Below are 27,687 nucleotides of genomic sequence, written 5' to 3'. Positions count from 1 at the left end.
ACATTGTCAAATAAATTGCAAAATTATTTAAATGTATTTTGTAAAAAGGTAAAAATGGAAAGTTCAAAACGAACTAGGGTGGTTCTATTGGCGCGAGAGAAGAGGGCCATAAGAAATTATTATGAGGAACAAACAAAAAAGTGATAATAACAGGAAGAAATCACAAATTTGTGCCAAAGTCGCTTCAGTATTGTTAACTAAGAATTGGTGTTCGTTCTTGTGATTCACAAATCAAAATTTTGGAGATAAGTGTTAATCAAGTGTTAAATAATTTTCTTCTGAATAAATGAAACAGATTAGTTTATTTTGGATGATTTTGGTTGTTGTTTAATTTGTTATCTGTTTTCAGTTTGTCTCGTGTTTTTTATAAACTTTATTAAATTGCTCTAATTCATTTAGTTGCTGCATTTCACTTCAAGTGTTCGAAGCAATGAATGATTCAAAACATTTTTAGTTCAGTGATTAAAAATGAAAACATAACCTAAATATATTTTGTAACTAGATTTTGATGTCGGTACACTCTAGCGAAAATTTTTTCTATCCAAGTATAGTCAAAACAAGCATTTTATTTAAAATTTAATTTTGACAGTCCAGGAGTTTTTTTAATTTACTATAGGTATGTAAAGATGGAATGAGTTTAAATGAAGCGAGGTAAAAAGAAATGTACACACGTGATATGTAAAAAAAAACAGAACAAAAATAAAAAGAAAAACCGAATGGCATAAATCAAATTTCAAAGTGTTTGATGAATTGAATCGCTACAGCTTCCTCATAAAGCTTCTTTTGACCTGAAGAAATTATACCTTGTTCTTTCTATTTTCGATTGTTTGCTGGTTAATTGATTTTTCACCGATATTTCATCCCAATGTACGGAACTTGTATGAGAAGTAATTACTCACAAGACTCACAAGTGTCTTGGCTGACAGGTAAAGGAGTTAACTCAGTGCAGAGATGAAAAAAAAAAAAGAATAATGTAAACCTGAATAAATTGTGTACACATTTATTTTATGAGAAATTAAAAACGCCAATTTGTAAAAAAAATACTTGGACGAAATTCATAACAAGTTCTTATTTATCAGTTGACGAAATTAAAAACATTTGACGTAAGAAATTAAAAACGATTGATTTGTTCGAAAGAAAAACAAAAGGCAGACGTAATTAATTTATTTACAACTTAATATCACAGCACAAATATCAAACAGTCTTTTTACAAAAATGTCGCCAAACCGCACCAGTCACCACGGCCTCCACACATTTTCCGAGATCTTCATCGCGAACCGATCCCCATCCTGATCCTGATTCGACGGCATCACGAAGACGATTTCGCCACTGCTCAGTTTGGTCGGTATCAGCGTGACCCCCATCTTCAGCCCCGCGCCTGCTCCGCACCCTTTCACCTCATCCCGAACCCCGTCGTTCTGATTCAACTCGTTCCTCAGGTGCTGCACGTACCGGACCGTCATCTCCAAGATGTCGGCCTTCTCCAATTTCGCCGTCCTCTGTCCGCTCCTTTTCCCAGCGGGCTCCTTTGGCGTCGTCTTCGACTCCAAGAGGATCCGCTTCAAGGTGTCGAGGCTGTCGTTGATGCGGGCTCGCCGTTTCTTCTCCATGAGGGGCTTGCGGACCTGGTGACAAAAGAGAATGAGTGAAGAGTTCGACGAGCGGCGTCGAGACGGCTTACTTTGCGACTTTCGGACGTGGCGGTCTTGCTGTCGCTCTTCATCGCGTATCGATTGGCCACTTGTTGCTTCCGCGGGATAAAATGACGGCCGAGCAAGTATCGCAAGTTCTTAAAGATGCTCGCAACCCCCTCTTCTTCGCCCCACCAAACCGACGACGGGTACCTGTTGGACGCAGCCCCGCTGGTGGGAACTGGAACTGCCAAAGGCGTCCCGTCGGCGAGAGCGAGGAAGGGGGAAGAAGAAAAATTTTAAAAAAGGGTAGGTATGGAAAATCCGAACAAAGGCCCAGAAAAAAGAGCGAAAGAGCAACGTTGATGATGTTTTTCGCACCATTAACCAGTTGTTTTTTTTCGGTTTAGTAATTGAAAAAAAGATAAAAAGACCAATCTTCGAATGTCTTCGCATTTATTTAGTTTCCGGAAAATCCTGAAAGCAGGAAGACGACGAAAAGTGGTCAGAGACTCAGAGTGGTAATTTTTCGGTACTTTGTAGACGAGTCGTCCATGGTTAACCCACGCGTTCCAACCCAATATTATTATGCTTTACGGTTGCGTGAACAAATGACAAAAAGGGCAGCAGCTCATTGAAGACATTGATGGTCCTCTGCAGAAGTGCATGAATGGATGAAAGGTCGGGTTTTGAACAATTAGTTGGAGATTTTTCGTCGTTTAAGGCGATGTGATATATTGCCCGGGCCAGATGTTCCATCGCCGTTGAAATTGATTGCTTTTAATATGGTCAAATTGCTTTAAAATATGGTCCCTTTATGGGACCTGATGGGTCGCTTTGTGCCACTTAACGTTACAACCCAGGCCTGGAATTGCTGAAGAAATGTTTGTCAAAAATTGCAACGGTTTGGAAGTGGTGTATGCTAAAAAACCAAAATAAAATAATCTACGACGTGAACGTAACCTCACTTTTCTCAAACGAAATGTTTTTTAAAAACATTTTGCACACGTTAGAACAAGTCAGTATGTTCTTTTGCATGTTATAGACGTTATTATGTTATTAAAAAAATTTGAAAGATGCATTTTATTACATAAAATAAAATAATTTATGATATGGACGTAACCTTACTATTTCAAGAACTTATTTTATTTTGCTTTTGCAATGGTTTCAATATTAACGTCCTTTGCAAATTGCGATATTTTAAAAGCGGAATATTCTTAAAAAGTTAAAAACCTTACCTAAGAGAAAATTCATTTTGTGGAACTTTAGTTATAAAGTGACATAACCTCACTTTTTTTAATGCCCAAAAAATTTCACACTTCGCAACAATTAGAATATTTATGTTCTTTGCAAATTACAACGTTTTAAGACTGAATACGAAAGCATCAGACTACTCGAAAGAAAATTCATGTCTATTTCAAAAATTAAAACAATTTACGACATAACCTCACTTTTTCATTATCAAACAACTCTCTTTGCAAGAATTAAAACTTTTGTTACATTATTAAATGCAAAATATTTTGTAATGTAGTCCCAAATAATGTAAATGCCTCCATTGATCAAAAAAATTCAAAACATCAACCGATGCTGCCATTTCTTCATCTCTTATTAAAGACATTGTGTACCTATCTGAACTTTCTTCGGAATGGAAACTTTCAGATCAGGTCAGGTCAGGTCATGTCAAGTCATATCTGCAAGGATCAAAAAGCAATTGATGAACATTTTCATTGCCTTTGTTTCCGATTCGCGATTTTCGTCGATGTTTTAACATTACTGCAAACCAAAACAAGACGTAATGTCCTAACGACGCCCTCGAGCGCGATCACCTAGTGCAAACAACAGAAAAACGACCGTTAACAATCGCATCGGCTCTTTTGAACCGCCTCCGTCGAGCTTTTTGTTCGCGGCAGGTAGGCAGCAAGCTCGCGCACGGCCACGCTTTTTCCTGCGCGTCCACGCTTCACCGCACTCCACACATCTCCGTGTCCTGGAGATCTCACCACCCGGAGGTGTCACGGGTCGGTCCGATCGCGCTCCGACTCGCTTCACTTGGTCTACCCACCTCTTCTCGACCACGCTTCCATATCACAATTTGAATGATCGCACCGGCATAAATCAAAGCTGGTGATGTTCCTCCAAAAAAGCGCGAGAAAGAACGAGCGACGCGGAGTCAATGTCGTTTAATTCAAGTTCGTCAATCGGAAAATTCTGGAGTGGCGGTCGGCGGCGAGCGAAAGGGCTCCAGTCTTGCGCTTTTTTTACTTTTATTTTTCGTATCAAAGAAAACGCGAGCGGAGCAAGGTTCACTTGTCTCTTCTCAAATTACGAGGACCTCCTCCTTCCTGTGCTTTGTCCAAAGTACGTTAGTCCTTTTTGCATCGAGAGCGACAGTATTCTAATATCGGTTATCTTTAACGATTTTTTTCGGGGCCAAAGAATAAAGACACACTCGCCTCGTCTGCAGATGCTCCAAAAGTGAAACGATGCATTTGTTTTTGTTCAATAAATACAATAATTTGAAATGTAATCAATCTAAATAGATAGATAGGTATTATAAGAATTGTTAGAATCTTTGGTATTGTAGAGCTCGTCGTGTGTCAAGCTCGGTTTGGCGGTGCACTTTTTGACTCCCTTGTCTTGTTCCGCTCGGCCGAGCCGAAAATTTTTTCGCCCCACAAAAACTGTTTGTTTTGTGAATGAAATCACGTATCGTGAATATTCAACGGTTCGCCACGGTCCGCGGCCGCGCCGGGCAAAAACTCCCATCCTTGACCGGATGTTCCCGTGCCGACTGACAGCCCGAGATGGGCAATTAGGATCGAAATGGTCGCAACAGGAAGACACAAACTGGACACCGCCGACCGATGTGGGCGCGAAAGGGGCGCACACAATGAGAGGGTGTCGGTGAGCCCACCCTTTCACACCTACGGTCAGTCGACGGCTCTTTTGGGGGATGATAGGGATAATCTCGCCTCGCTCAATGGGGCTGATCGCCCCGAAAGCGGCCGGCGACGGTCAAAGAGGACACCTGGGGTGGAAAAAATACCAGCTCTAGTCGAAACGGAGTGGCGAGAAAGGAAAGAGGAGAAAAAATGAAACATAGACCAACCGAATCGTGTCAAGATCTAAATTGACACCGTTCAAGTTTGGGTCCTTGATTTGCGATCTGACAGGACGTCGGGAATGGTAGGATAAATTAAAGGATCGGTGGGAAGAAATGATGAAAAGAAACAAGTGATAGAATAACAGGAGAGATAGTTATGGTGAATTAAATACAATAATTTACGATATGGACGTAACCTCACTTTTTCAAGAACAAATTTTATTTTATTTTACAATGGTTTGAATATTATGTCTTTTGCAAGTTGCGATATTTTAAAAGCCCTTAAAAAAACCTTAGAAGATTCATTTGGTTAGAACAAATAAATAACTTTATAAGATGACATAACCTCACTTTTTTATGACCAACAAATTTCACACTTCGCAATAATTCGAATATTTACATAAAATATCTGATGAAATCAAGGAAAGAAACAAATTGCGCACACATTTAGGTAATTACGAAAAAATAGAGAACGATAATTCGTAAAATACACTTGGATAGAATTTAGAAAAAACTTAAAAAAAAATAACGAAGAGAAAAATAGTCCCGGAATAGGTTTTCTGGGTTTAGCAGTGCAAGAAAAAAATTCTTATTTATTTAAAAAATCACTTGAGGATATAATTATTGGGAACAAACGCACATTTGACGTAAAAAGTAAAAAAAGACAACAAAAAATAAATGACAGATCTCTTCAACGTAATTACACAAAAGAAACTAGTCTAGGATATGCAAAAGGGACAAAGCGAAGCGAAACGAAAAAGACGAGAACGTAAACCGGACCACGTCAAGATCAGTTCAAGCTCGAGGCTGAGTCCTCGATTCGCGATTTGTCAGGATATCGGACCCTCGGAATTGGTCAAAAAACGAAATTCCTCGAAGGTGCGAGAAAGCGGCAACAAAGCCTGCGAGCCACCTGTCAGAAAAAGATTCCGTGACTTTTGTGCGTCGCCAGTAATAGAGCTCGTAGTAAACTCAAGTCTATTATTCCATCGCAAGTGCAAGAGGGGTGGGCAAGGTACTCGATCCATGAATGGCCCTCGGATGCCCAAATACGCCAGTATTGTTGTTGATTTTGGGCCGTTTCAGTTTGCTTGTTGTTCAGGCAGGAAGTGGCTTATTATTGACTGTTTAGATCCCTTTTGAGAAACATCCCCTCCATGGTGCATCGATTTATTTAGCGATTCGGACAGTCTCAAAACATATTATTTCTTTTAAAATTAACGCTACTTTTACTACTCGAAGTCAGTGTCTTTAGGAAATTTTGAAATTCGACGGTGCTGCTGATGATGCGGTGCGGGCCGCTGTTGTCGTCCGACGACGAACCCGTCGTGTCCGTCGCCGAGTAGAGCCGCTCCTTGATGTTGGCCAGCTTCAGCTTGGGCCTCAACATTTGCGCCTGAAACTCCGAGTTACTCCGAGAACGAAGGTCGCTTTTGCGTACCTTGTAGGCGTTGTAGTTGAGGAGGTTCTGCTTGACTAGATTGATGTCGGCCTTCTTCGACTCGTTCCTCTCCGAGTCGTTGTCTTTGGAGGTGTCGATGCTCGACTCGTCTAGGTCCACCGAGATCTTGCTGTTGGCCTCGAAGCCCATCTTCTTCGAATCGAACGTGCCGATGCTCCTCTGCAGCTCCATTATCTTCTTCTGGAACTTGCAAATATCCACGTCCGCCTCGTTCGATTCGGAGACTTGCGAAAACTGCAACAACAACAAAAAATCACAATTCGATTCTCTCAGACCACCCGATCGACTACCTCCTTGGAGAGCGTCTTCGACGTGTCTTTCTCCGGAAACTGCTCCATGTTAGTGTCGCTTTCTTGCTTCTCGTACAGCTTCAGTCTCTCCTCCATTTTGGAGTAGTTCTTCTCCAGACTGCTCAGCTTCGTCCTCAGAATGTCCCTGTCGCGACTCACGTCCTTCAGGTGGAGCTCCAAGCTGTGCGCCTTCCTCGCGATCAATTCCTGATTCGCGTTGGCGAAATCCTTGTACTTGAGATTCTCCTTGAGCGTGTTGGCGGTTCTTGCCAGCTTCTCCTTCATCATGAACGTCTCCAACTTGTACTCCTCGATCTGCTGCCGCGCGGTCAGATTCTCCTTCTGAGCCATCACCAGCTGCTGAGCCAAGTCGGTCTTCTCCTTCTTCAGCTCGTCCAGCTCCTTGCTCAGGTTGACGTGCTCCTGGATCTTGACGTTATCTTGTTTGCCGCCCCCAAACAGCTGGTTCTTGAAGATGACCTTGCAGTTGCTCTTCAGAGGCTCGATGATTGCTTCCGGACCGGAAATCGTCTCGGTTTCGGCCATCTTAGCGTTGGCCAGCTTGTTGGTGAAGACCTTTCGGTTCCTGAAGACGTTGTAGATTTTGAACAGCTTCCACACCACCCACGACATCGAACGGATCACCGAACAGAACACCAGAGAACACAAGAAGGCGCAAATATTCCATAGCAGAATCGGCCAGTTCATCTTCTGCTTGGGGGCGTCGGAAGGCTCGTTCGACTTGCTCTGCAAGTGGAAGCGACTCAACTCGTTGTACTGCCCTTTGAGGATGTCGTCCAGAGCTGCAACAAACTGTGTGTCGATCTCTGATCGATCGATCAAGATTGGGACTCACTGTAAGAGCACCGCTTCCAGGTGGAGTCCCCCAACAGATCAGTGCAGCAAAGCAGACCCCAGAAGGCGAAGCCCAGACTCAACAGCGCTTTCCAGTTGACGTTCATCGTTAATTTTTCCAATTTTTGTGAAACCCATAGAGAACGGAATGGCAAAATGTTCGAAATTTTCGTAATGAGATGTGACAAAAAACAACTAAAAAATATCAATAAATTTTACTCATTCTGACGTTACTAACTGCAACAGGCTTGATCTCGTCGAGGATCAGCTGTCTAAGTTATTTCGTCGTATTGTGGCCCCCGGACGGACGCGATTGTGAATAGGAGTCAATAATAGACCAATATACGACGCACACAACAATAAATACTTCAAAATTTTTACAAAAGGCTGACGCACGGAGCGTGAAGCGCTCTCGTGAATGGACACCGTTTCGGGACGGGATTTGGCCTTATGATCGGACAAACAACGCCAAATTTGAGACACGAGCTGATCTACTAAAGAGAATTGATACAAATCTCTCGGATTGTCCGATTCGGACGAAGATGAAGAGTAAAAAGCGAAGTGTTACGCTGCGAAGTTTGCAACGATAATTCTTACCTGAGAATCATCGGATGTGAATAAATTTACTGAGGCATGTGAAAAGTGTACTGAAATTTTGATTTGTCGGACAATTTTGAAGGCAAGTGTCTTTGATCATTATGTTTGGGCTGTAAGAATTGTACGTATGCAACCAACTATACAGCAGGTGTAGTCACGGTGAGATTCGTGTTGTCAACTGTTCTGTTGTTCTACTTTTTGCGGAATTATTGTTATGAAAAATGTTTTGACCTATTTAACCTGATTCAACGATTGTCGATGACTTTTCGCTTTGTTTAAACAGTTCAAGAGTGCTTCACCTCGTCGGTGTGAATAGATTTTCCGCAATGGAAACATCGGCTGGTGTGACGCATCCGTTCGTTGAAGCGTTCAAGTTTAATTAACGTGGAGGATAAGGGATAAGATAATTTGGAAAAGAAAGAAGGAATTTTATTGTTGGGATTGTGTTTCTACGCTAGAAATAAAAATAAAAACGTGATCGTTTGACGCATGCGCAGGTGGTTCGATCGCGTCCTGCACTTACCGACCGTTTCCCTTATTTTCCATTTCCATCAAAATGTCGACGGAAGAGTGATTTCCCCTAACCTCAAAAGTGCATATGTGATAGTAAAGATGAGATTACCGTTCGTGGATTATCTGTATTGTTGCCGATAACCGCGAGGAGTGCCGTCCGTATCAGCAGCAGCGCGCATCGCATTTTTATCTCGTCGAACCGTTCATCAAGGTTAGGTGAGATTTCGAGTGGCTCCGCGAAGCAGCCCCCTTGCGGCCCCGTGCGTTTCGCGCCCGACTATGTATTAGTGGGAGGTCGGCCGGCCCACGAATCGCGAAGATGTCGAATTCGCTGTGCAAGACGTCCGTGCTGCGGATCTACCAGGAAGTGATCGACGACGTGATCAGCGGCGTGCGGGAGATCTTCCTGGAGGACGGCGTGGACGAGCAGGTGCTGCAGGAGCTGAAGCAGACCTGGGAGACGAAGCTGAAGGCCAGCAAGGCCGTGCAGAACGAGCAGGAGGAGAAGGCCAAGAAGCAGGAGCTGGCGGCGACCAACGGCTTCCCGAAGCAGCACGTACAGCAGGCCGCGCAGCAGATCCAGCAGCCGGTGACGCAGATCGTCGAGACCAAGATGGTCCCCATCCAGATCACGCTGCCGGCGCAGCCCGGCACCGACCAGGCCCCCAGGGTGCTCACGATACAGGTCCCGGCCACCGCCCTGCAGGGCAACCAGCTGCAGAGGGTGCTCACGGGGCAGATCATCACGGCGACGATGAACCTTCCGGTCAACATCGCCTCGTCGGTCCTCCAGCAGCACGTCAACGCCGTCTTCAACAGCCAGCAGCAGACCGTCACCATCGTGAACAAGAACGTGGTGCAGACTGACGGGCCGCACCCCACGGACGACGACGACGACCAGATCGAGATCGAGTTCGTGCTGCCGCGAAAGGGTCGCTCTAACAAGAAGAAGGCGACCGAGAAGCTGCCCCAGGTGGACGGGCCCGGGGACACGTCGGACGACGACGAGGACGGCTCCGACGACAACGACGACGACGAGGACATCGACGACGACAAGGACGAAGAGGACCAAGAGATGGAAGAGGAGGGCGGCGAGGAGGAGCCCCTCAATTCGGAGGACGACGTCACCGACGACGACCCCACCGATCTCTTCGACACGGACAACATCGTGGTCTGTCAGTACGACAAGATCATCCGAAACAGGAACAAGTGGAAGTTTTATCTGAAGGATGGAATCATGAACTTGAGCGGGCAGGATTACGTCTTCCAAAAGGCTAACGGTGATGCGGAATGGTAATGCGTGAGTGCGTTTGTTTTGTGATTATCAATCAGGATGCTCATTGTTTTTATTTGTTTTATTGTTTGGAAGCGCATCACGTGGATATTTTGTCACTAAATAAGAGTAACCTTAGCACTCGAGCCCGCCACCACCACTTATCCATGATTCAGGAACCCTTGGGGATTCCTCATAAGTAGACTTAGGCGGAAAATAGTTGCCGTACCGCTATCTTTTTCGCTGCGAGTGTAAAGCGTGGATCGAGCGCGCCGCACTGGATCGTGATGGTGGAGGTATTCATGTGGCTCTCACTATTTTTCGCCTAAGTCTACTCATAAGTTATTAAAATTACGTTCTTTTGTATGTATAAATAAATAAATATGGAGTATATTTGCTAATGACTAGCCTGAGTTGTAGATTTGTGTTATCCATGATAATTGTAACTAATATTAGGTATTTAGATTAATCGAAATTTTTACTATGTATTATGATTATTATTGATAGTCGTTTGTGAATAAAACTATTTTTGAAGTTAATCGTTTATTCACCAAGTTCGATGACTTCAAAGCGTATCGAACAATTTTCCATTATTCCATACATTCGAAGGGTCGCCGGGTTAGAATAATTAAAGACACCATATAAAAAAAAAAAACAAATGAAACAACATTGTCGCAATTGTCTGTTCAGTCTTCGGTCTGCGTGTGTACCGTCCCACTTTTCGGCATGACTACTTCCATTTTATCGATAATATACCGTTTAGCTTGATTATTATATTACTGAGGAGTCTTTGTCAGTCGCTTCGCTATTAAAAATTTAGTCCTTAACGTGCCTTACGCTCTGGATCGATAGTCGATTCGTCCTTTAATCCCGTCCACATCAATAATTACACAAAGGGTTTGAAGTATCATCGGGAACTGTTGACGTGTCACTGCGACCTGCGACGACTCCGACTCGAAGAAACCGTCGTCGAGCGTGGTAAGGCCTTTTTGGTTGCGACATGTTTGCTTCGTCGAGTAAAACTACTGCACGCAGTTCTTAGACCGTTCCGTTTCCACGCGTCACTTTAGGGAAAATCCCGATGTTTTTACATTTTTACAACACTGACTGTCCGCATAAGAGAGGTTCGTGAGACGTTAAACACCGAAATTGAGTGTCCGTGTCCGGTTAATAGGGAGTCCGCTTAAGAGGAAACATTTTATTAGCAAAGCCATACATGTTTTGTCGGTTCCTCAAAAAGTGTCCGTTTAAGGGAGATGTCCGCTTATGAGGGGTGTCCACAAAGAGAGAGTACACTGTTATAATATTACCTTTGAAATTAAAAATTAAAATTGGTGGTAGGTTTGGACCCGTGGTTTGGTCTGTTGCCTGGCTAAATCTTTTGGCTCCGGGCGGATAGATGGCTCTGAAACTGGTTCTCGTTTCACTCGCGTTTTAAAATGGCCCACACGTGCCAAAAAAGGACCAATTTACACACAAACTCGTCAAATAAACTACTATAATAGGTATTGTCAAGTCGACAATCAATTGACAAATGGACAAAATTAAATTTACATCAGGAAAATTTTCGTTTCCCGATTTTTTTGCAACAACTGTACAATAAACCTTTTTTTTGTTCGACACTGTCAGAATTTGAGAATTTCCTCCTGTGTGAACGGATTTTGATAAATGTGACAACTTGTCAAACAGAAACGTCAAGCTAATTTGAAAGATTTTAAGCGATTTGCAGCCTTTAAGGGGCTCGTCGAACAAAAAAACGTTGTATTCAACTCGTTCGTGTGTAAATTGGGCTCCTTATGGCATGAGTGGGTCAGTTTAAAACGCGCTTACGTTTCGCTTCGGCAATTTGAAAACACCTCGCACCTAAACGTAAACTTTCGCAGTTTGTAAAACATGGTAGAAACCTAAAAATGTTGCTGTTTTTCCGAAGGTGAATTTTTTTTAGCCGAAACCGAATTGTGTATTTCTTAAAAACAGGGCAGAAAAAAATCCTTAAATTTTAACTGTTGTCTCGAACAGGCGGATATAGTCGAGTCGACGTGTCACGGTTTGGTGAGTGAAAGGCCGTGGCGACTTCAGCACTTTATTTTTCCTGATACAGTAGTCTAAGCTAGATGATAGTCATGAATGGGAAAATACGATACTTCTTATGGTAATATAAAATATAATTATAAATATCATTTTTATGACTAGTCCAATGGTTAAAATATGACAAATACAACCGATCAAGAACGAATAATACGTACTGTATAGTTAAAAAAAAAATAGCACCATTATATACAAAACTTCGATGTAAACGTGAAATACATGAGAGGTTAGGTCCACTTGTTCCTGTTGGTCCATGAACCTGCTGACTGGAAATTGATAGGCCTGCTTTGGCACGATTCAGAGAAAATGACACGATGAACCACTAAACCTAATATGATACATCTAGCGATTATGCTTAAGAAAATACTCGGAAAGAAGATTTCTGCCGTACTTTTGGAATGACAGGATGAGTGAAAATCAAGTTGATCTCTCTAATACTGAACTCTCACGAAACCGCCCTGACCGAGGTAATCGTCGACTAACTCTAAACATGTTTAGGTACGAATCACAACATCGAAAACTCCAAACTCCATTAAGAGGGACTCTTCTCCTCTTTGACGGCGGCGTCGTCGTCGGGCGTGGAGCCCTCTGCCGGCGCCGCCTCGCGCTTCCTCTCCAGGCTCCCCGTCAGCTCCAGACTGGAGTTGAGACTGGAGCTGCACGCCAGACTGGACTTGGGCGGGATCGGGGGCGGGTTCTCCATCTTGGGACTCTCCTCGAACGGGCTGCTGCTTATGTTCATCTCCTGCTGGTGGCTCTTCAGGTCGAAATCCTCGTAGCACGTGTTGTTCAAGTTGTTCAGATTCGAGTTCTCCGACATGCTGATCCCCGAATCCCTCAGGCTGTCCGGCGTCAGCTCGTAGCCGCACTCCGTGGCGGCGGCGAAGCCGTCGGGGCCCACCAACGAAGACGTGGACCTCTTCTGGCCCCGCTTAGGGATGTTTGGCGGCGCCTCGCTCGAGAACCCCACCAGGCGCTTGTCGGGGGCTGAAACACGTTCGAAAATAGTGCACGTCCTCCGAATTATAATCGCCGCGATTGGGACTTACTGTGGGACCGTGGGGGCAGCGGTGGCGCCTCTTCGACCCCCGAATCGGGCCAGGAGTTGCGCAGCGGCGAGATCCCGTCGGTCGGCGTCATCGACGCGTGTCTGAGCAGTCTCGGGGACGGCGGCTTCGTCAGCGACCTCTCGCGCGAGTGCGTAGGTTTGGGCGGCAGCGGAATGTCGTAAGAGTCCGACGTTCGAGACTTCATCAGCGGCAGACTGGAAGTGTTGTAATCGAGACCTCTGGTTGGTGTTTGAGCTTCGGTAAAACTAGTATTGTTGAATCCCTGAGATCTGGGTCTTAGCTCGCGCTGAGGTATGGGCGGCGCTGTCGTCGAATTCGACATCATGGGTAGCGTCAAGTTCTCCCTGTTGGGGGGTGCGCGCTCGTTCTCCTGCCGGGACAAAACCGAATCACCCACGGGTCACCCCCACACCCCACATCTCTACTTACGGGCATGCACAAACACGAGTTAGTAATGAGGATTGATTAGTATTTGAGGAGGGGGTAACGACAGGGTGCAATTAGAATTAGATACCATAGGCTTTGTATAGATATCATCGTTCTCCAGGGTCCGGTGTTCGGACAAGTAGTCGTAAGTCCCGCCGGAACTGACTCGGTGGTTTCCGTTCTCGACCACCATCGCTCTCTTGTCGACGGGCAAGGGCGGCAGCGGAGTGCTACCAAACAAAAGCGTCAACCCCGACTCACCCTTCGATCGCGACTTACGTACTTCACGATGCTCTCCGGAATCTGTCTCTTGATCTTGCTCAAACTTCCCAAACTCTCCCTCAACTGGGCGAACCTCTCCAGCAGTCTCTGGTGCAAAGGTAGTACCCCCGCGGGTGCCAACCTCCCGTGCAGATCCAACCCCTCCTCGATCACCTGTTTCGCACGATACAAAAACCTCCCTCTACTCTCCGTTCAGATCTTACTTGCATCGCCTCCAGGATGAGACTCTTCAACGTGTAGACGTGAGTCATGTGTTCCGGACACAGCTTGGCGAACTCCTGGGTGAAGAAGGCTTGCTGGTACTTGCTGATGCCGCCCTGAACGTTCGCGTCGATGATCCCCTGAAGCCTCATCGTGAACGGGTTGAGATTTCGCTTGGGCTCCGCCGTGTAGATGGTGACCAACTGTCTGAGTTCGCGCTCCACCGATTGCATCGTCTCGCAGGCGTACTTCACAGGGGGGATTTCGTCGGTCTGTCGGTTTAGTACCTCGAACCAACGCAAGATGCCGGGGAGGGGGCTGTCGATCTCCAGAGTCATCCTCTCGATCCACAAAGTCTAAACACGTGACTCTAGCATCTAGTGGGTCCCACCAGCCTGCTTCATCTTACCTTAATCTCGTTCTCCTTATCGATGATTCCTTTATGTACAGGACGGTCGCACTGAAACCTCTTCACGTCGTTGTAGTGGTAGAAGCGGGAGATTTTTTCCGGAATGTCTGTTGCCATGGTGATCGGGTTCGCTTCGGGAATGGGCTTGACGTTGCAAATTTGAATATCTGCGCTAGTTAAGGACCAACATAACTTCGAATGGGGCTGCCATCTCTCAAAAATCTTTTATCAAGTAGCTTGGCGTTTGCATTTGTTTCTGTCAACGCGTCAGCTGTCAAATCACAATTCAAACGTCAAGATCAAGCAACGGTGTGAATTTAATTCTTTTTAGGACTAATCGACGAGTTTATTGGGGTTTTCTCAATGCGACATAATACCTAGTTTCAACTCTGAACGATTTAATTACGTTAAAATAAAAAATTGAGGTTATGTGTCTGAAGGAAATGTCAAACAAGTCGATCTGGGCTTGTGTCAAAAAGGATACATTGTCCTTCCGAATTGACGATCGAGTCGTCCGGCGGGGTGTTCTTCATGAGTATCTGGGCCGACGGGAACTCCGTTTGAAGTCTTTGCGTGAAGGCACCTATTCGTTCGTATTCTAATCCCCTATATACAAACTGCTTGTTCTGAAAATTCGATACGATATTCACGAACCGACACTCGTCGCGACTCCACTCACCCTAACAAACAGCGGAAAGCTTAGACCGTAGAAACCCACCCTAAAATATTCCGGTTCTGGACGGAGCTGTGTCATTATATTATCGTAAAACTTGGCCTGGTACTTCAAAATATCACTGAGAGCTTTGTAGTCGAAGAACTGGGTCTCGTACTGCGTCGCCAACTCCTTCAGCAACGGAATACCCTTCTCCCAGCATTTACCCTTGTCGAAGTAGTTGATGATCTGTCTGTAGAGCTTCTCCTTGACTTCGCACTCGGGCAAGTTCGGATAATGCGAATCGGCGATCACCGTCGAACTGCTCCAGGTCAGCTGGTCGGCGTACAACTTCATGGTGAAGGCGGCTTCGGTGTAGTTCTCGGCGGACAGGTGAAGATCGTGCAGTTTGTAGATGTAGCGCAGGTACATTTCCTTCCGGTTGAACTCGTTCTTGTAGAAATTCTGCAAACGCACCGTTAGAAAGTGTGGTTCCTCGTTGCGACGCCCTCACCAAGAGATTGAAAGTGCAAGACATCCGCTTGTCGCGGTTCTCGTCCCCCTCGATTACGCTGCGGTAGTCGAGGAGGCGCTCCAGGAGGCGAGTTATGGAGCTGATGAAAGCAGCGCCGCTCTCTTTCCAAGCCAGATCTTCCGACTGGACCCGATCCAGCAAGCTGCAAACATCTCCTCACAATTAAACAGTCTTTGGGGGCGACCGACGCTCGATTACTTACACCGCGCTCAAATGCTCCCTTGCAAGCGGAACAATTTACAATCAATTAAAAGTGCATTAAAAGTACGCGAGTGTGGAGTTGATGCGTTTCGTTAAAGCGCTACTTACATCGTGTTGAACAGTCTTCTGTACTCGTCGTCGCCCTTGTTTTCCGATATCAAGATGTCCAACTTGTCGATCAGTTCGCTCTCGACCTGTCTGAAGTTGCCGCGAGCTCTTTGCTCGCACTCCATCATGTCGAAGAAGATGTGGAGGGTGGCTTTTCTCAGTTCGATCTCGGGAACCAGCGTCACCTTCAGGAAGGGCCCCACCATCGACGGAATGAAGTGTAACTTGCACTCACCAAGCTGGGACCACATGGACAGGATCTGGAAGCCCATGAGGACCCTCATGTCGCCGTACTTCTCTATGATCTTCTCCTTCTTCACCTCGGAGAAGTGCTCCAACTGGAGGGGCTTTTGCGTCAAGTAGTCGACAGCCAGATTGAAGTAGTCAGTCCACAACTGGAACGAAAAAAATTACCAAACAGTCAAAAGTCAAATTTACTAATCTCGAAGAGGCGGCACATTTACAATCAAATGGTCAAATTGGAAATTACGTATTTTCTGGTAGCTGTGTCGGTTCTGGCTCACCTCTTTGTCGAAGTATCCGGTCCGACTGTCGAGAAACTTGAAGGCCAAAGGCTGGGCCAGTTCTTGCGACGACTTGAGCATCACGTTGTTGACCACCATCTTGATGACCAACCAGTCAGGAGGAAACACTTCCAGTTTGACCAAATGTCTAAAAACCTGAAACATCCTCATGAGGAACTCTTTGAGAGGCTTGCGGTCCAGATTGGGCCCCATGAGCACCTCCCAGAGACGCTTGTAGTGATACTCGTCCAACAACTGCAAAATCCCCACCAGACAGGCCACCAAGCACCCCTGGAAAACCCCAATTACTACCACCTCGCCGGCCACTCTCTCCTCCTCACCAGAATTTTGGTGTCCCTGTCGATAATACTCAAGACGGCTTGTACTAAAATATCCAAGGTGCTTATGCAGAGCGTCTCCACGTCATGGTGGATGCAATTGTTGATCTTGCCCTGACCCTCGAACTGCTTGCGCTGCTTGAACAGAAAGCTCAAAATCTCTCCCAAGATATCGGTGCAGAGTTTCAACTCTTCGCGGCGGTGCAACTGGTTACGCAAGTGCTTGCACGCCGTGACGAGGAGAATATTCCTGGACTCGTCGTCTTGGAACAACTTGCTGGTGATCAGATTCTTGATGCAGGAGAGCTTGGCCTGCACCAGCAGCACCGGCAGCTCTTTGGGGATCGCGTCCAGGAGCATGGCCGCCAATTTCGTCACTTCAATAGTCGGCAGCACTTCGATCAGTTGCTCGTAGACGGCGCTGATCGACAACAGAAGCGCCACCTACAATTGACATTTGACACGGCCGTCGTACAAAAACTGACACTCACTTGTGTGTTGATGATGTGGGGGTCGTTCACCGTCAGCATTTTGTTCAAAGAGGAGAAGACGCTGTAGAGGTCTCTGCGGAAGCTGTCTTCGTACTGGCCGCAAGTCGCCCTCGAGAACAACAGCCTGCTCTGGATGATCAACTTGAAGATGTACTCGAGACTCTTGTAGCACTTCTGGATCGGTTCTTGCTTCTCGAAGGAGAGGACCCAATCGGCGCAATGCTGCACGCTCGTCAGCAACCCCTTGTAAACCAGCGCCGCCGCGAAGTGATTCTTGATGTAAGCGTCCAAGACTGGCTTGAAGTGTTGGTACTTGGAGCCGTCCAGCAGATTGAAGATCGACACCAGGACGTGGAAGACCAGCCCGCTGTGAGCCGTCGAGTTTCCGTCTTCTGTGGAGAACAAGGCGAACAGGGCGTCCAACACGTCCTGCAGGAACTTGACCAGTTCTTCGTCGCCGAGGCGCAGGACTCGCTGCAAAGAGTCCTGGATTTTTTCGGGGTGAGATTTCCAGCGCAACAGCGCCAACAGATCCACTGAAAAGGATAATCAGAGAGTTTTGCCACGAGACGGACGCGCGAATCTACCGTTTTGGGTCAGCTTGGTTGAGCACAGGAGGGTGCGCACGTAGACTAGTTCTTTGTGGCTTCTGGAGAACTGGCCGCTGCTCTCGTGGTTGCCTTCGTAGTCTTTGCTGAAGGCCGGGAGGGACAAGTAGCCGCAGTTTTCTAGTTTTTGGGGGTCTTCGCATTTGTAAATGTACAGCTCGTGCTGGCCGTCTTGGACCGCGGCGCCGTCTTTGTCCATCAGGCGGATGAAAGAGAAGCCGAACAGTTTCTTGTCGTTTTTCTCTCTCGCTGCAGAAAAAAAAACCACAACAGATTAAGGGGGTTTCTCGGTCTGGAAATTTGAAAAAACGTCAAAAATTAAAAACGAAACAGATCAATAGTTAATTTTCACAATGCCCCCATTCTCTTACTTTCTCAATATATTTTGTTCTTTTTGGTACCGACTGTTGGCACCCCTGTACTGATTTTTTTTAAACCATGTTAGTTTAAAAAAATACCTAAAAAGGATAATTCTCGAGTAAAATACCCTCTTAAGTTTTCGTGAGATTTCTGATTGATATCTTATCAGTGTTTTTCCAAATACATAAAACAAATGACGCAATTAAATGTTGTTTTATTTTTGTGCAAAGAAAATAGACGACAAAAAAATATCGATAAGTGATGAACGACAGTTATCTTATCAGATTATCCATCAGATCCAAAAGTGAATCATCAGATGACCTCACTAGAAAAATATAGAGCGAATGAAAAGAGAAGAAAATTGTCAAAAATTAGTTCAAAGGATTTAATGTTTACAATTTGGCCTTCATAACTACCTGATTTAAACCTGATTGACAACATGTGAACTATACCTACTTGTGGTTTAAATAAAGGACATAATCAGACCATTTACCATTACGTGATCACAGTGTCAGCAGTTTTGTGTTTTAAGCAAGAAACATTTCACAAATATAACGTGATCAAGAATGACTGAATCTGTTGGCAACAATGAAAATTTGAATGATTTTGGTACCACTGTAATCTAAACGCATTTCCGGGTGTCAGCTTTGACAGAGTTGACAGGCGAATTTGACGTTTACCATGAAAGGGTAATAGCATAAACATAAACATATCCGACATAACCTATTTTCCGGTCAGTGCCAATTACGAAACAGAAAAACACCAATATTTTTCAATTGTTTCATTGCCAACAGACTTAGTCATTGTTGATCACGCTGTATATTTGTTCTTATTTTATTTTAATTTTTTCCACTTGTACTTCTTTCTTTTCCACACATTGCAATTTTTTTTCTAATAATTATGTTCTCTACAAAACCGATTTATATTTGAATATCTTATCCATTATTTGTGCAACAGATATACCATCACTGCCTCTCTTTTTTATCTTCTTGATTGCTAAAAACTTTGTTTTTTTCTCGTAAAGAAAAACAATGAAATTTTGATTATTTTTCACGTAACAAGCAATCGCACATTTTAAAAATAAAAGTAATTGCGATGTCATAAAAAAAAACCCCATTCGAATGCATTTCTGCTGTGTGACCACGAATTTCGACACAAAACAATAGAACCGTGACCTCATTCGATTTTTCTTCGGAGAAACTAAACATTTGCACGTTTTTCTAACCACGAGTCTCCACGAAAAACAACAGAACGATGACTTCATCGATTTTCTTTGTACTTTAATGACTCGCCCGTTCGCGAGTTCCCCGGGACTTACTTGAACAGTGCCGATACTCCAGCCTGACGTGCGCCCCCGCGAACTTATCAATCGGGAGGGTCAATCTCGCGTTCTCGGCCCAAGCTGGCGAGTTGTGGTGGTAAATGATCATGGAGTTGTACTCCGACGCCCCCTCTTGTCCCGACGCCCCCCACAGGCAACTCTTGATGATGTTTTTCTCGCTATCCAGGACCACGATCGTCACTTCGATGTTCTTCCCGACCGACTTGCCCCCCCTCTCGAACTCCCCCTTTTCCAGGATCAAATACAGATCGTTCCTGACGTCGCCGGGCATGATCACGTCGGGGAAACCCAGCTTGCTGGTCAGACTGACGTTCTTGAACAGCATCGCGTTCTCCTCCTTGATGTTGTTCAGTCCCCCGTGGAGCATCTTGACCGACGTCATGATCCCGTAGTTGGGGGCGCAGGCTAAACTGTTGTACTTCCCCGACTGTCTGATTATGAACTCGTGCAACTGGTGGAAATCCTTCTCCTCGCCTTGGTACACCTTCAACGTCAGCTCTTTCTCCTCGGCGTCGCCCTCTTTGGCCGACAAGTATTCGCCCAAGTTGTGGACGGCGACGCCGTGGGGCCTCTTGAACACCTGCTGCTGCAACACGGCGTTCTTCTCGGTCTTCTTCGAGCTGTCCGAGTAGATCATCTTGCCGATGCGCATCACGTGCGCCACCAGGTAGATGTCCTTGCTCAAGTCGGAGTTCCCCAGGTCCTGCAAATCGACAAGATTACACGCGACACCGCCACACCCCCCACTATTCTACCGTGAACACAGTGCAGTTGCTGTGGAGCTTGTCCACGTAGTTGGAGAAGCCTTCTTTGGAAATTTTGACTAGGAATCGTTCGGTTATGTATCTTTGTTTGGAGGCGTCATACAGGGAGAAGTAGATCTCGGTGTCTTCGCCGATGTGGTGGCCAAAGTCGCGCATGCAGAAGTACAAGTGGTGCGTCAGGGTCTTCTTCTGCTCCTTTTTTTTGATGGTCCCTCGCGCCTACAAGATTCCAGTGATTTAAAAAAAAATTGAAGCGCGTTCTTCACTCCAACAAACGAATCGCAAAGTACATTTTGACCTAAGAATTTTTGTTTTTACAACAATCATAGCAAAGTCTAGTCGAAGCTACTCTTTATTCGTATTTAAAACGGATCCTCAAAACAAATTTATGTGGAGTTAAATAAACGCCCGGGGCCCGCATCGTCAAACCTGCAGACGAGCACCTTTGTTTACTCTGCACCGTTAATACTTGGAAACTGAGCACAGCTTGTGGCTTTGTGCGCTTCCTTGTAGTTCACCCAACCCAAAACGTACTTTAAAACTTTACAGGTGTGCGATTCTTGGAACAACCTACCGACAATCCTTGCGAGTTTTCCGCGCTGGACACGTGAAAATGGTAGAGCTCGACGACCGACATCGAGTCGGGATCGACCATCTGGGCCCCCTGTCTCGGCACCAAATCCAGCCCCAGCTTCCTGGAAAGATGAGCAACACATTTTAGCGGTTCGGGAATAACTTTGCGCAAGGTTTCGCAATGCGCTGGGTCGGGGTTGCGTGAGTCACCGACCAGGTACCAGTACCATCTGGGGTCATCGGCCCCGTCTCCGAGGCCAAGTCGTTGCACGTCGCCGCCGACAGCCTCTCACGTTGACATCTATCTGTCCGACTCCCTGGGCCGATTTGTGTTAGGCGAAAACGCGCAATTAAAAACGCATTGCTACCGAGCGGTAGCCGTCGCCGCCTCCGGGTACCAGACGCTTTTGCTCGGACTGTACCGGTACCTGAGAATGCCGGTCGGTACCATCCGACAGGTGGCCGAGACTGGCAATTCCAATTTACAGTGGCGTACGTGATCACGAGACGGTACCATTTGTTCCGGTACCATCACGGTTTGTTGATTTTTACCGGTGGTACTGCACAAACAATGGGGCTTTGTTAATGAGCGCCGCCGCCGCTGGTGTCGGGCATGCAGCTCGCAGACCTGAATGCATTCTTCATCTTGTGAACAAAGAGCGACCAGCGGCACGACAAGAAGGGGAGATTGGAAGTACCGCGTGCCAGAAAAGGACCGACTATCCCCCTCTCGCCGATTATTTCGTGCTTGACGCGAAGAATAGAGCCGACCAGTTGAGATTGTACCGCCGGGGAAGGCTCCGGACAGGAATGGTACCCAAACAGTGAAAAATCCGTTGCAAGTGTCGCCATTATCAGTGCCAAAACAAGGATAATAACCTGATCAGATCGTTATCCGCTAAACAAAAAGGTAAACAACTCGATAACCGTACTCTAGCCGCGAATTAGAATCAATAGCGCGTAATTAGTGCTAATTATCGGGAAATTCTTGGCGAGTTTTCTTCGTTCACGTGTGCCGACGTGCGATTCGACAGGTTTCAATTAAAAAACAAGCCCGAATCAGTCCCAGTGGAATTACAATTGGTAATTTATACCAATTAGGTCGTACGCGTTTAGAGAAAATAGTTTTGGTATCACGCAGAGTCGAAACGTTCCCAAAACGATATAAAATCGCAACGGACGCATCCATAAACTTGCAGAACACCTCGATACGTAAGCAGTTGTGCAACTGATACAAAGGCCGCGATCAGGTACCATTACAGCGAAAAGTCCACGACGGACAACAGTTTTGATATTGGGTGGACAAAGCAGCGACAACACATTCCTTTTCCAAAAGCATGAAGCCGGCCGGATTTTTTCTGTAATTTTCTAGTCATCGCGCTCAACCGGCACCGTAGAAATTTCTTGCGCCAAGGCTGAAACAACACAAGACTTTCCATATGCCACCACAAAAACTAGAGCGACGCTTATCAAATAAACGACTTAAGGCGACCATAAGATGAACAAATGAGACTTTTACAACCTTTTTATTGTGCATAAATAAACTCCACCGACGAATCTTCTTGCGCCCAACATGTCGAATTATTCGACATTGTTATCACAAAACGGACATGCATCCTTCGAAAAATTGACACTACATCAAAGGGGTTATCTATTTTTATAGGAAACACGACATTTTTATCGTTGTATCAAGACACAATAAGCGTTACGATTTTGGAAAACATGAAATGTAAAAATTTACGTCGAAATATCATTTTTGACATTTGCCAATTGTCAACGAGCGGTGATTGTTATTTGAAAAATTCGAAGCAGGCTGTGACGTGTCAAGTTGGCATCACTGCGTCACTAATGACGCGAATGACGTTTGGTTTTCTTTTGAAATAGTTACATAAGATTTTTGTGGGGATAGTTGGAAAATGTTGTTTGTGGTCGGGCTGAAATGTTTACGACGGAAGCATTCAAAGCACAAAGTCGAACGAGTCTGAATATCAAATTAATTAAAACGTTCTGGGACGTCAAACAACCGGAGTATCGATCAAAGAAAAACTCTTAAATGAAATTCCGGTGGAGATTTTCAAATGTCCATCTTTTCCTTGCAGAAACTCCGCCAAGATGAGCGTCTTCGGTATGGTGTCCGCCGTGGCGGGCTTCATCAAGGTGCGCTACCTCATCGACAAGGCCATGATCGACAACATTGTCTTCAGAGCGCACTACCGCGTCACCTCCGCCATACTCTTCGTCTGTTGCATCATAGTGACGGCGAACAACTTGATCGGTAAGTGACCAGTCGACGGTGCCGCCCCCGCTAAACGCAGCCCCTTGCAGGCTACCCCATCCAATGCATAAACGACCGCGGTGTCCCGGGCCACGTGATTAACACCTACTGCTGGATCACGTACACCTTCACCCTGCCCCACGAACAAGGCAAGTACATCGGCAGCGACATGGCTCACCCCGGCCTCGGCAACGACAACCAAGAGAAGCGCTACCACAGCTACTACCAGTGGGTCCCGTTCGTCCTCTTCTTCCAGGGCGTCGTCTTCTACGTGCCCCACTGGATCTGGAAGGTGTTGGAGGACGACAAGATCCGCATGATCTCCGACGGGATGAGGGGCACTCTGGTCGGCGCCAAGGAAGAGCGCGAACGCCGCCAGGCGCGCCTCGTCCAGTACCTCGTCGAGACGATGCACCTGCACAACACCTACGCCTTCGGGTATTTCTTCTGCGAGGCGCTCAACTTCGTCAATGTGGTACGTATCAGGCGGGCGCGCCGTCCATTCGCTCAACCGATCGCTTCCAGATGGTTAACATATTCATGACGGACAAGTTTTTGGGCGGGGCCTTCTTGAATTACGGCACCGACGTCATCAACTTCTCCAATATGAACCAGGAGAACCGCACCGATCCCATGGTCGCGGTTTTTCCCAGAGTGACCAAGTGCACCTTCCACAAGTTTGGTGCCTCGGGAACGATACAAAAACACGACGCTCTCTGCGTGCTAGCTCTCAACATCCTCAACGAGAAGATCTATATTTTCTTGTGGTTCTGGTTCATCATTTTGGCGGTGTTCTCGGGACTGGCGATAGTGTACTCCGCGGCTGTTGTTCTTCTGCCCAGCACGCGCGAGATGATCTTGAAGAGGAGGTTCAGGTTCGGGGCCCCGAACGCCGTCGACACCATCATCAGGAAGACTCAAGTGAGTGTCTCCTAGTCCCCACGATTCTTTGTGCTAGGTTGTGATTGTCACGTGCAGGTCGGCGACTTCCTGCTGCTGCATCTCTTGGGGCAAAACATGAATCTGATGGTGTTCGGCGAGATACTGGACGAGTTCGTGCGTCGGCTCAACTTCGGCAGCAACTGCAACCTGCCCTCCGCCCCCAGCACCCTCGAGATGAGCCCCATCTACCCCGAAATCGAGAAGTTCGGGAAAGAGACTGAGACTTGAGCACGCCCCCCGCACCCCATCGCTCCAATAACTATTTTTTTACTTTTACTTTGTGATTATTTGACTATTTAGTTAAGCTAGTACCGCTTCGCATTTATTTTAGGCGAGACTGTTTCGAAATACAAGTGCCTTTTTGGACGTCTTACTCTTACCTGTTGCCCCAGTCGATCTTGGCGATGATTTTCATTTTCAACTCCCTCGTCTGGTCCTGCGTCAACGTCCCCGACACCAACTGCCGCCTCCACTCCAGCAGGTCCCTCATCACCTTCCCCACCGTCTCGAACTTGTAGTGTTCGCGTTGCTGAAACGGACGTGCCGTCAGTCGCAGTCGCGTCGCCTCCGATTTCAACCTACCACGTAGATTTTCTTCCATATGTCGCCCCATTCGCGCAGGACGAGGGTGACTTCCCTGACGACGGGGTCCTCGAGCGGCACCACGCTCTCGAACAGGCCTTCATTGTCGACCTTGCACGGTTTCAAGTGGACGTAGGAGTGCGGGAAAATGCCCTTGATCGAGCGGTTCTTGGTGGAGAATCCTCGATACCAGCCTTGGGACTCCTCGAGGATCTGGACGGTCTCGCCGATCTCCAACGGCAGGCCGAAACGGGTGTCGCCCTTCCAGTTGTAGATGGCTGCGAACCACCGAAATTTATTTCGACGGTTTTATTGGGGTTTTGGCGATTTGCAATCACAATAAACACCAAAAACGGTGTCACACTCGTAAATACGTCAACACTCATTTGTAATTTAAATTTTAGCGAAACTTATGGAGCCGTTGACGCGACCCAATTGTAATAATACATTAACCCCGTCACTCCGGTACTAAAACGTCTCACCAGAGACAATTCCTTCTATTTATAATATTTTTTATCATATTTCTTACGTCTCAGATTTGCCACAAAAAAATCGCATAAAAGAAAAACTGCAATGTGAACACTTTTGAACTGTCTCCAGCAACTCTTCATTAGGGACAGGTTTTACACCGTCCTAGGGTGAGGGACAAGGAGTAAACATTCTAGATTTTATTGATCATCGCAACATCTGCGAGAAATTCTTTATAAGATTAATGATCTGGTATTTATTTGCATTTTTGTTTTAAGGGTAAGATACTGAAGAAAAAAACTGAAACTGAACAAGAAGTTGAGACTGCGAAGCGAAACTATCCAGTGGGACCAAATTCGAAACAAATAAAATTATCTAGACAATAATACATCATCCGATGTTGAGGCAGAGTCGAAGTTTAATGGATTTTGACGCATAACACTTGCCATTCTCTTACGTTGTGATTGTCAGGTTGAATAACGAATCCGCTTTTTGCTTTGGATTTGTCCGAAAAAACATCACAAAACGAACGACGAAAATATTCCTCTCTCTACCACCTACGTCTGATAATTCCGCTCGACTCGACGATACTTAAATTCTCTTTAGTGTTATTAGCTGGTTCTTTTCGTCGTATCGCATTATCTTTTATTACGGACCAAAAAAGAAACAAGTGAAGGTCGCGCGAGCAAGTGAACGTTGCACCGATAAACTGAAACGACGTGGAAAATCGGAAAAAATGTTATCGCCGCGGTAGGGATGCATTTCGAATTGTTAAAATTAGCCGGCACGACGTTTCGGTCGTAAAAAAGTCGTAAACCACGCACTCCCGAAAGTGATAGTTTTATCTATCAATTTGTTGGTGATAAGTTTGCTTCGTCATGCTGGTCTGACCTACTCTGTAATTATGACGTTGAGGAAGTAGGGAAATAATATGTGGAGTGTTGGAAGGTGTAATTTGAAGCAAAAAATTTCGAAGCTGGATTTCGCATTTTCCGGTGCCTCGGGTCAAGTCGTAGATTAATTCAAACAAAATGTCAAATTTGCACGAGCCAAGCCGTCTCGTCGTACGCGGTTGAATAAATTGAAGAAACATTCGATAATTATTTTTGCAAAGCTTAAATTTTTCAATTAATTAAACCTTCTTTTTCGGATTTGAGCGTGTGTGAAAATGAGCGTGAGAAGCAACGTGAAAAGTTTTTATTTGAGAAGAATTCCTATCTTCTGATAAGTTTAAAAAAAAATGACCTGTACCTATTTGAATTCTGATAAAACAAACATTGCGTACACTCCAATCGTTCACAGAACAGTTTATTCATTGTTTTGCAACCTGCTCAACTACGATTAAATAATTATTAAATATCTATGTTGTCAGTGTTTTCCGGACTTGCTGACAAATTAATTTTTACGCAAGTTGTAATCCCATTATCATTACTGGGCGAAGAAAAAGTGCTCGATCCGCACAATTCCTCAAGGCTTTTATCAAACAATTTTCTTGTTTCGCCGCCTCGACCACCAACTTAAAAGTCCACCAACATAATTGTTTTATAACAAGCATTGTTTAAAAATTGCCAAAAACTGATATAAGAATTGTTCTTTCCACGGTTCTCACGTTGTTGCTCAATTCGTAATGAAATAATCCCATTGTATTGTGGAGAGCCATCGTTATCACGACCTCAAAACTAATTGAGTTGGTAATAAATGTACGCTTGACGTAATTGCATTTCGTTCTTGTTCTTTTCGAGCAAGTTTGTCGTCGTCACTGCATCCACTTCCTTTTGTGCAATCGAGACGATAAGACAAGGCGATCCACATGTGTTTAATGACGTTAATTCCACGACAGATACGTAGATTGTTAGAGCGGAGCCGAGATATCAGAGACATCCGACAAAGCGACAATTTGATTATACTTAATGTCCGGATGTGGTGGTACCATCGACTTTCCAACGAGTACCGGGCGTGCGACGAATCGCCGCTTTCGCCGGCCTACCCGCCAACTTCGTTTTAATTAGCACCTTACTCATCACCATTATCGCGCACGCAATCGTTTATCGCGATTATTGCAAAACCCATATGGGGGCCTTATCGGCTGTTCCACTGATCGCGGTCACCTGGACCGCTTCGTGGGACTTCACAACGCAAGGCCAGGTGCCCCCGACTATTTTTACGTCTTCTAATTATACATTCCAGACATGACCACAGAGGAAGCGTCAAGTGTTGGGATCCGAAGAGGTGTACGCAGGAAGTTGGCTGAGGGGCTACAAGTACAGTCGCTCTAAAATTCCATCAATTCAAATGCCAAAACATGCACCAATTGCACCGAGGAGCGAGCGGCCGGAACGCGACGGATTTAATTATGGCACCGATTTGATTTCTCGCCAGCGGGGCCGAGACGTTGGCTTGTGCCCCCGCTTCGGCCGACACGGCCCCCTTTCGCACAATTTTTCAATAAAAGAATGATCATCTTGTTGCACTGGACGTCAACAAATGTAAAAAATAGCAGGCCTAGGTTAACAAATGACGGCGACGATCTTACCGACGCCGTATTTTTTCGTTTTCGTTGGAATCCACATTTTCCACGGGTTTTATCACTTATCACATTTTAACAACACGAAGCACACACGCACACATTTTAATCAATAGCACCACTCGACGGGCTGCACCGCCATTGTTTGGATTGTCAAAATTTAAAGATAATCAAAGCGCCACACGGGGTTCGCGACTCCG

At 45.7% G+C, this 27,687-nt stretch overlaps 5 protein-coding genes across 9 annotated transcripts; 2 read left to right on the top strand and 3 right to left on the bottom strand.

Annotated features, from left to right (window-relative positions):
* Positions 1-1,148: 1,148 nt before the first annotated feature.
* LOC138125824 (transcription factor HES-2-like) lies at positions 1,149-1,815 on the bottom strand. The gene is made up of 2 exons (XM_069041362.1): positions 1,682-1,815; positions 1,149-1,625 (listed from the first exon to the last, which is right to left on the bottom strand). Exons 1-2 carry the CDS (start codon positions 1,721-1,723, stop codon positions 1,236-1,238), a joined length of 432 nt encoding a protein of 143 aa, XP_068897463.1. The 5' UTR covers positions 1,724-1,815; the 3' UTR covers positions 1,149-1,235.
* A 4,075-nt stretch (positions 1,816-5,890) lies between these two features.
* Positions 5,891-8,082, bottom strand: LOC138125789 (myosin-6-like). Of its 2 annotated transcripts, XM_069041301.1 has the most exons (5): positions 7,939-8,082; positions 7,343-7,536; positions 6,487-7,289; positions 6,176-6,430; positions 5,891-6,130 (listed from the first exon to the last, which is right to left on the bottom strand). In XM_069041301.1, exons 1-5 carry the CDS (start codon positions 7,947-7,949, stop codon positions 5,927-5,929), a joined length of 1,467 nt encoding a protein of 488 aa, XP_068897402.1. In that variant the 5' UTR covers positions 7,950-8,082; the 3' UTR covers positions 5,891-5,926. The 2 variants fall into 2 exon arrangements, with proteins under 2 accessions (XP_068897402.1, XP_068897401.1); XM_069041300.1 differs by having other exon boundaries at positions 5,891-6,430.
* Positions 8,083-8,223: 141 nt separating this feature from the next.
* Positions 8,224-10,263, top strand: TfIIA-L (transcription factor IIA L). Its single transcript, XM_069041336.1, has one exon. It carries the CDS (start codon positions 8,771-8,773, stop codon positions 9,746-9,748), a length of 978 nt encoding a protein of 325 aa, XP_068897437.1. The 5' UTR covers positions 8,224-8,770; the 3' UTR covers positions 9,749-10,263.
* A 1,530-nt stretch (positions 10,264-11,793) lies between these two features.
* On the bottom strand, positions 11,794-27,657 carry spg (dedicator of cytokinesis spg). 4 transcript variants are annotated; one of them, XM_069041259.1, is made up of 21 exons: positions 27,497-27,657; positions 24,496-24,773; positions 24,294-24,442; positions 20,698-20,818; positions 20,115-20,342; positions 19,336-20,062; positions 17,637-17,906; positions 17,050-17,585; positions 16,562-17,002; positions 16,221-16,511; positions 15,697-16,091; positions 15,590-15,607; positions 15,367-15,529; positions 14,880-15,317; positions 14,685-14,826; positions 14,201-14,367; positions 13,794-14,147; positions 13,592-13,743; positions 13,397-13,538; positions 12,862-13,252; positions 11,794-12,799 (listed from the first exon to the last, which is right to left on the bottom strand). In XM_069041259.1, exons 1-21 carry the CDS (start codon positions 27,531-27,533, stop codon positions 12,345-12,347), a joined length of 5,895 nt encoding a protein of 1,964 aa, XP_068897360.1. In that variant the 5' UTR covers positions 27,534-27,657; the 3' UTR covers positions 11,794-12,344. The 4 variants fall into 4 exon arrangements, with proteins under 4 accessions (XP_068897360.1, XP_068897361.1, XP_068897362.1 ...); XM_069041260.1 differs by lacking the exon at positions 15,590-15,607; XM_069041262.1 differs by lacking the exon at positions 11,794-12,799 and having other exon boundaries at positions 13,110-13,252; positions 13,312-13,538.
* Inx3 (innexin 3) lies at positions 21,444-24,279 on the top strand. The gene is made up of 5 exons (XM_069041319.1): positions 21,444-21,606; positions 22,796-22,971; positions 23,022-23,446; positions 23,497-23,892; positions 23,950-24,279. The coding sequence occupies exons 2-5, from the start codon at positions 22,809-22,811 to the stop codon at positions 24,139-24,141; spliced, it is 1,176 nt and encodes a 391-aa protein (XP_068897420.1). The 5' UTR covers positions 21,444-21,606; positions 22,796-22,808; the 3' UTR covers positions 24,142-24,279.
* Positions 27,658-27,687: the final 30 nt, after the last annotated feature.

The sequence above is a fragment of the Tenebrio molitor genome, chromosome 3 (assembly GCF_963966145.1).
Source record: "Tenebrio molitor chromosome 3, icTenMoli1.1, whole genome shotgun sequence".
Taxonomy (NCBI): Eukaryota; Metazoa; Arthropoda; class Insecta; order Coleoptera; family Tenebrionidae; genus Tenebrio; species Tenebrio molitor.
Note: the sequence above shows the minus strand (reverse complement) of the source record. Positions and strands in the feature narration are given on the sequence as shown.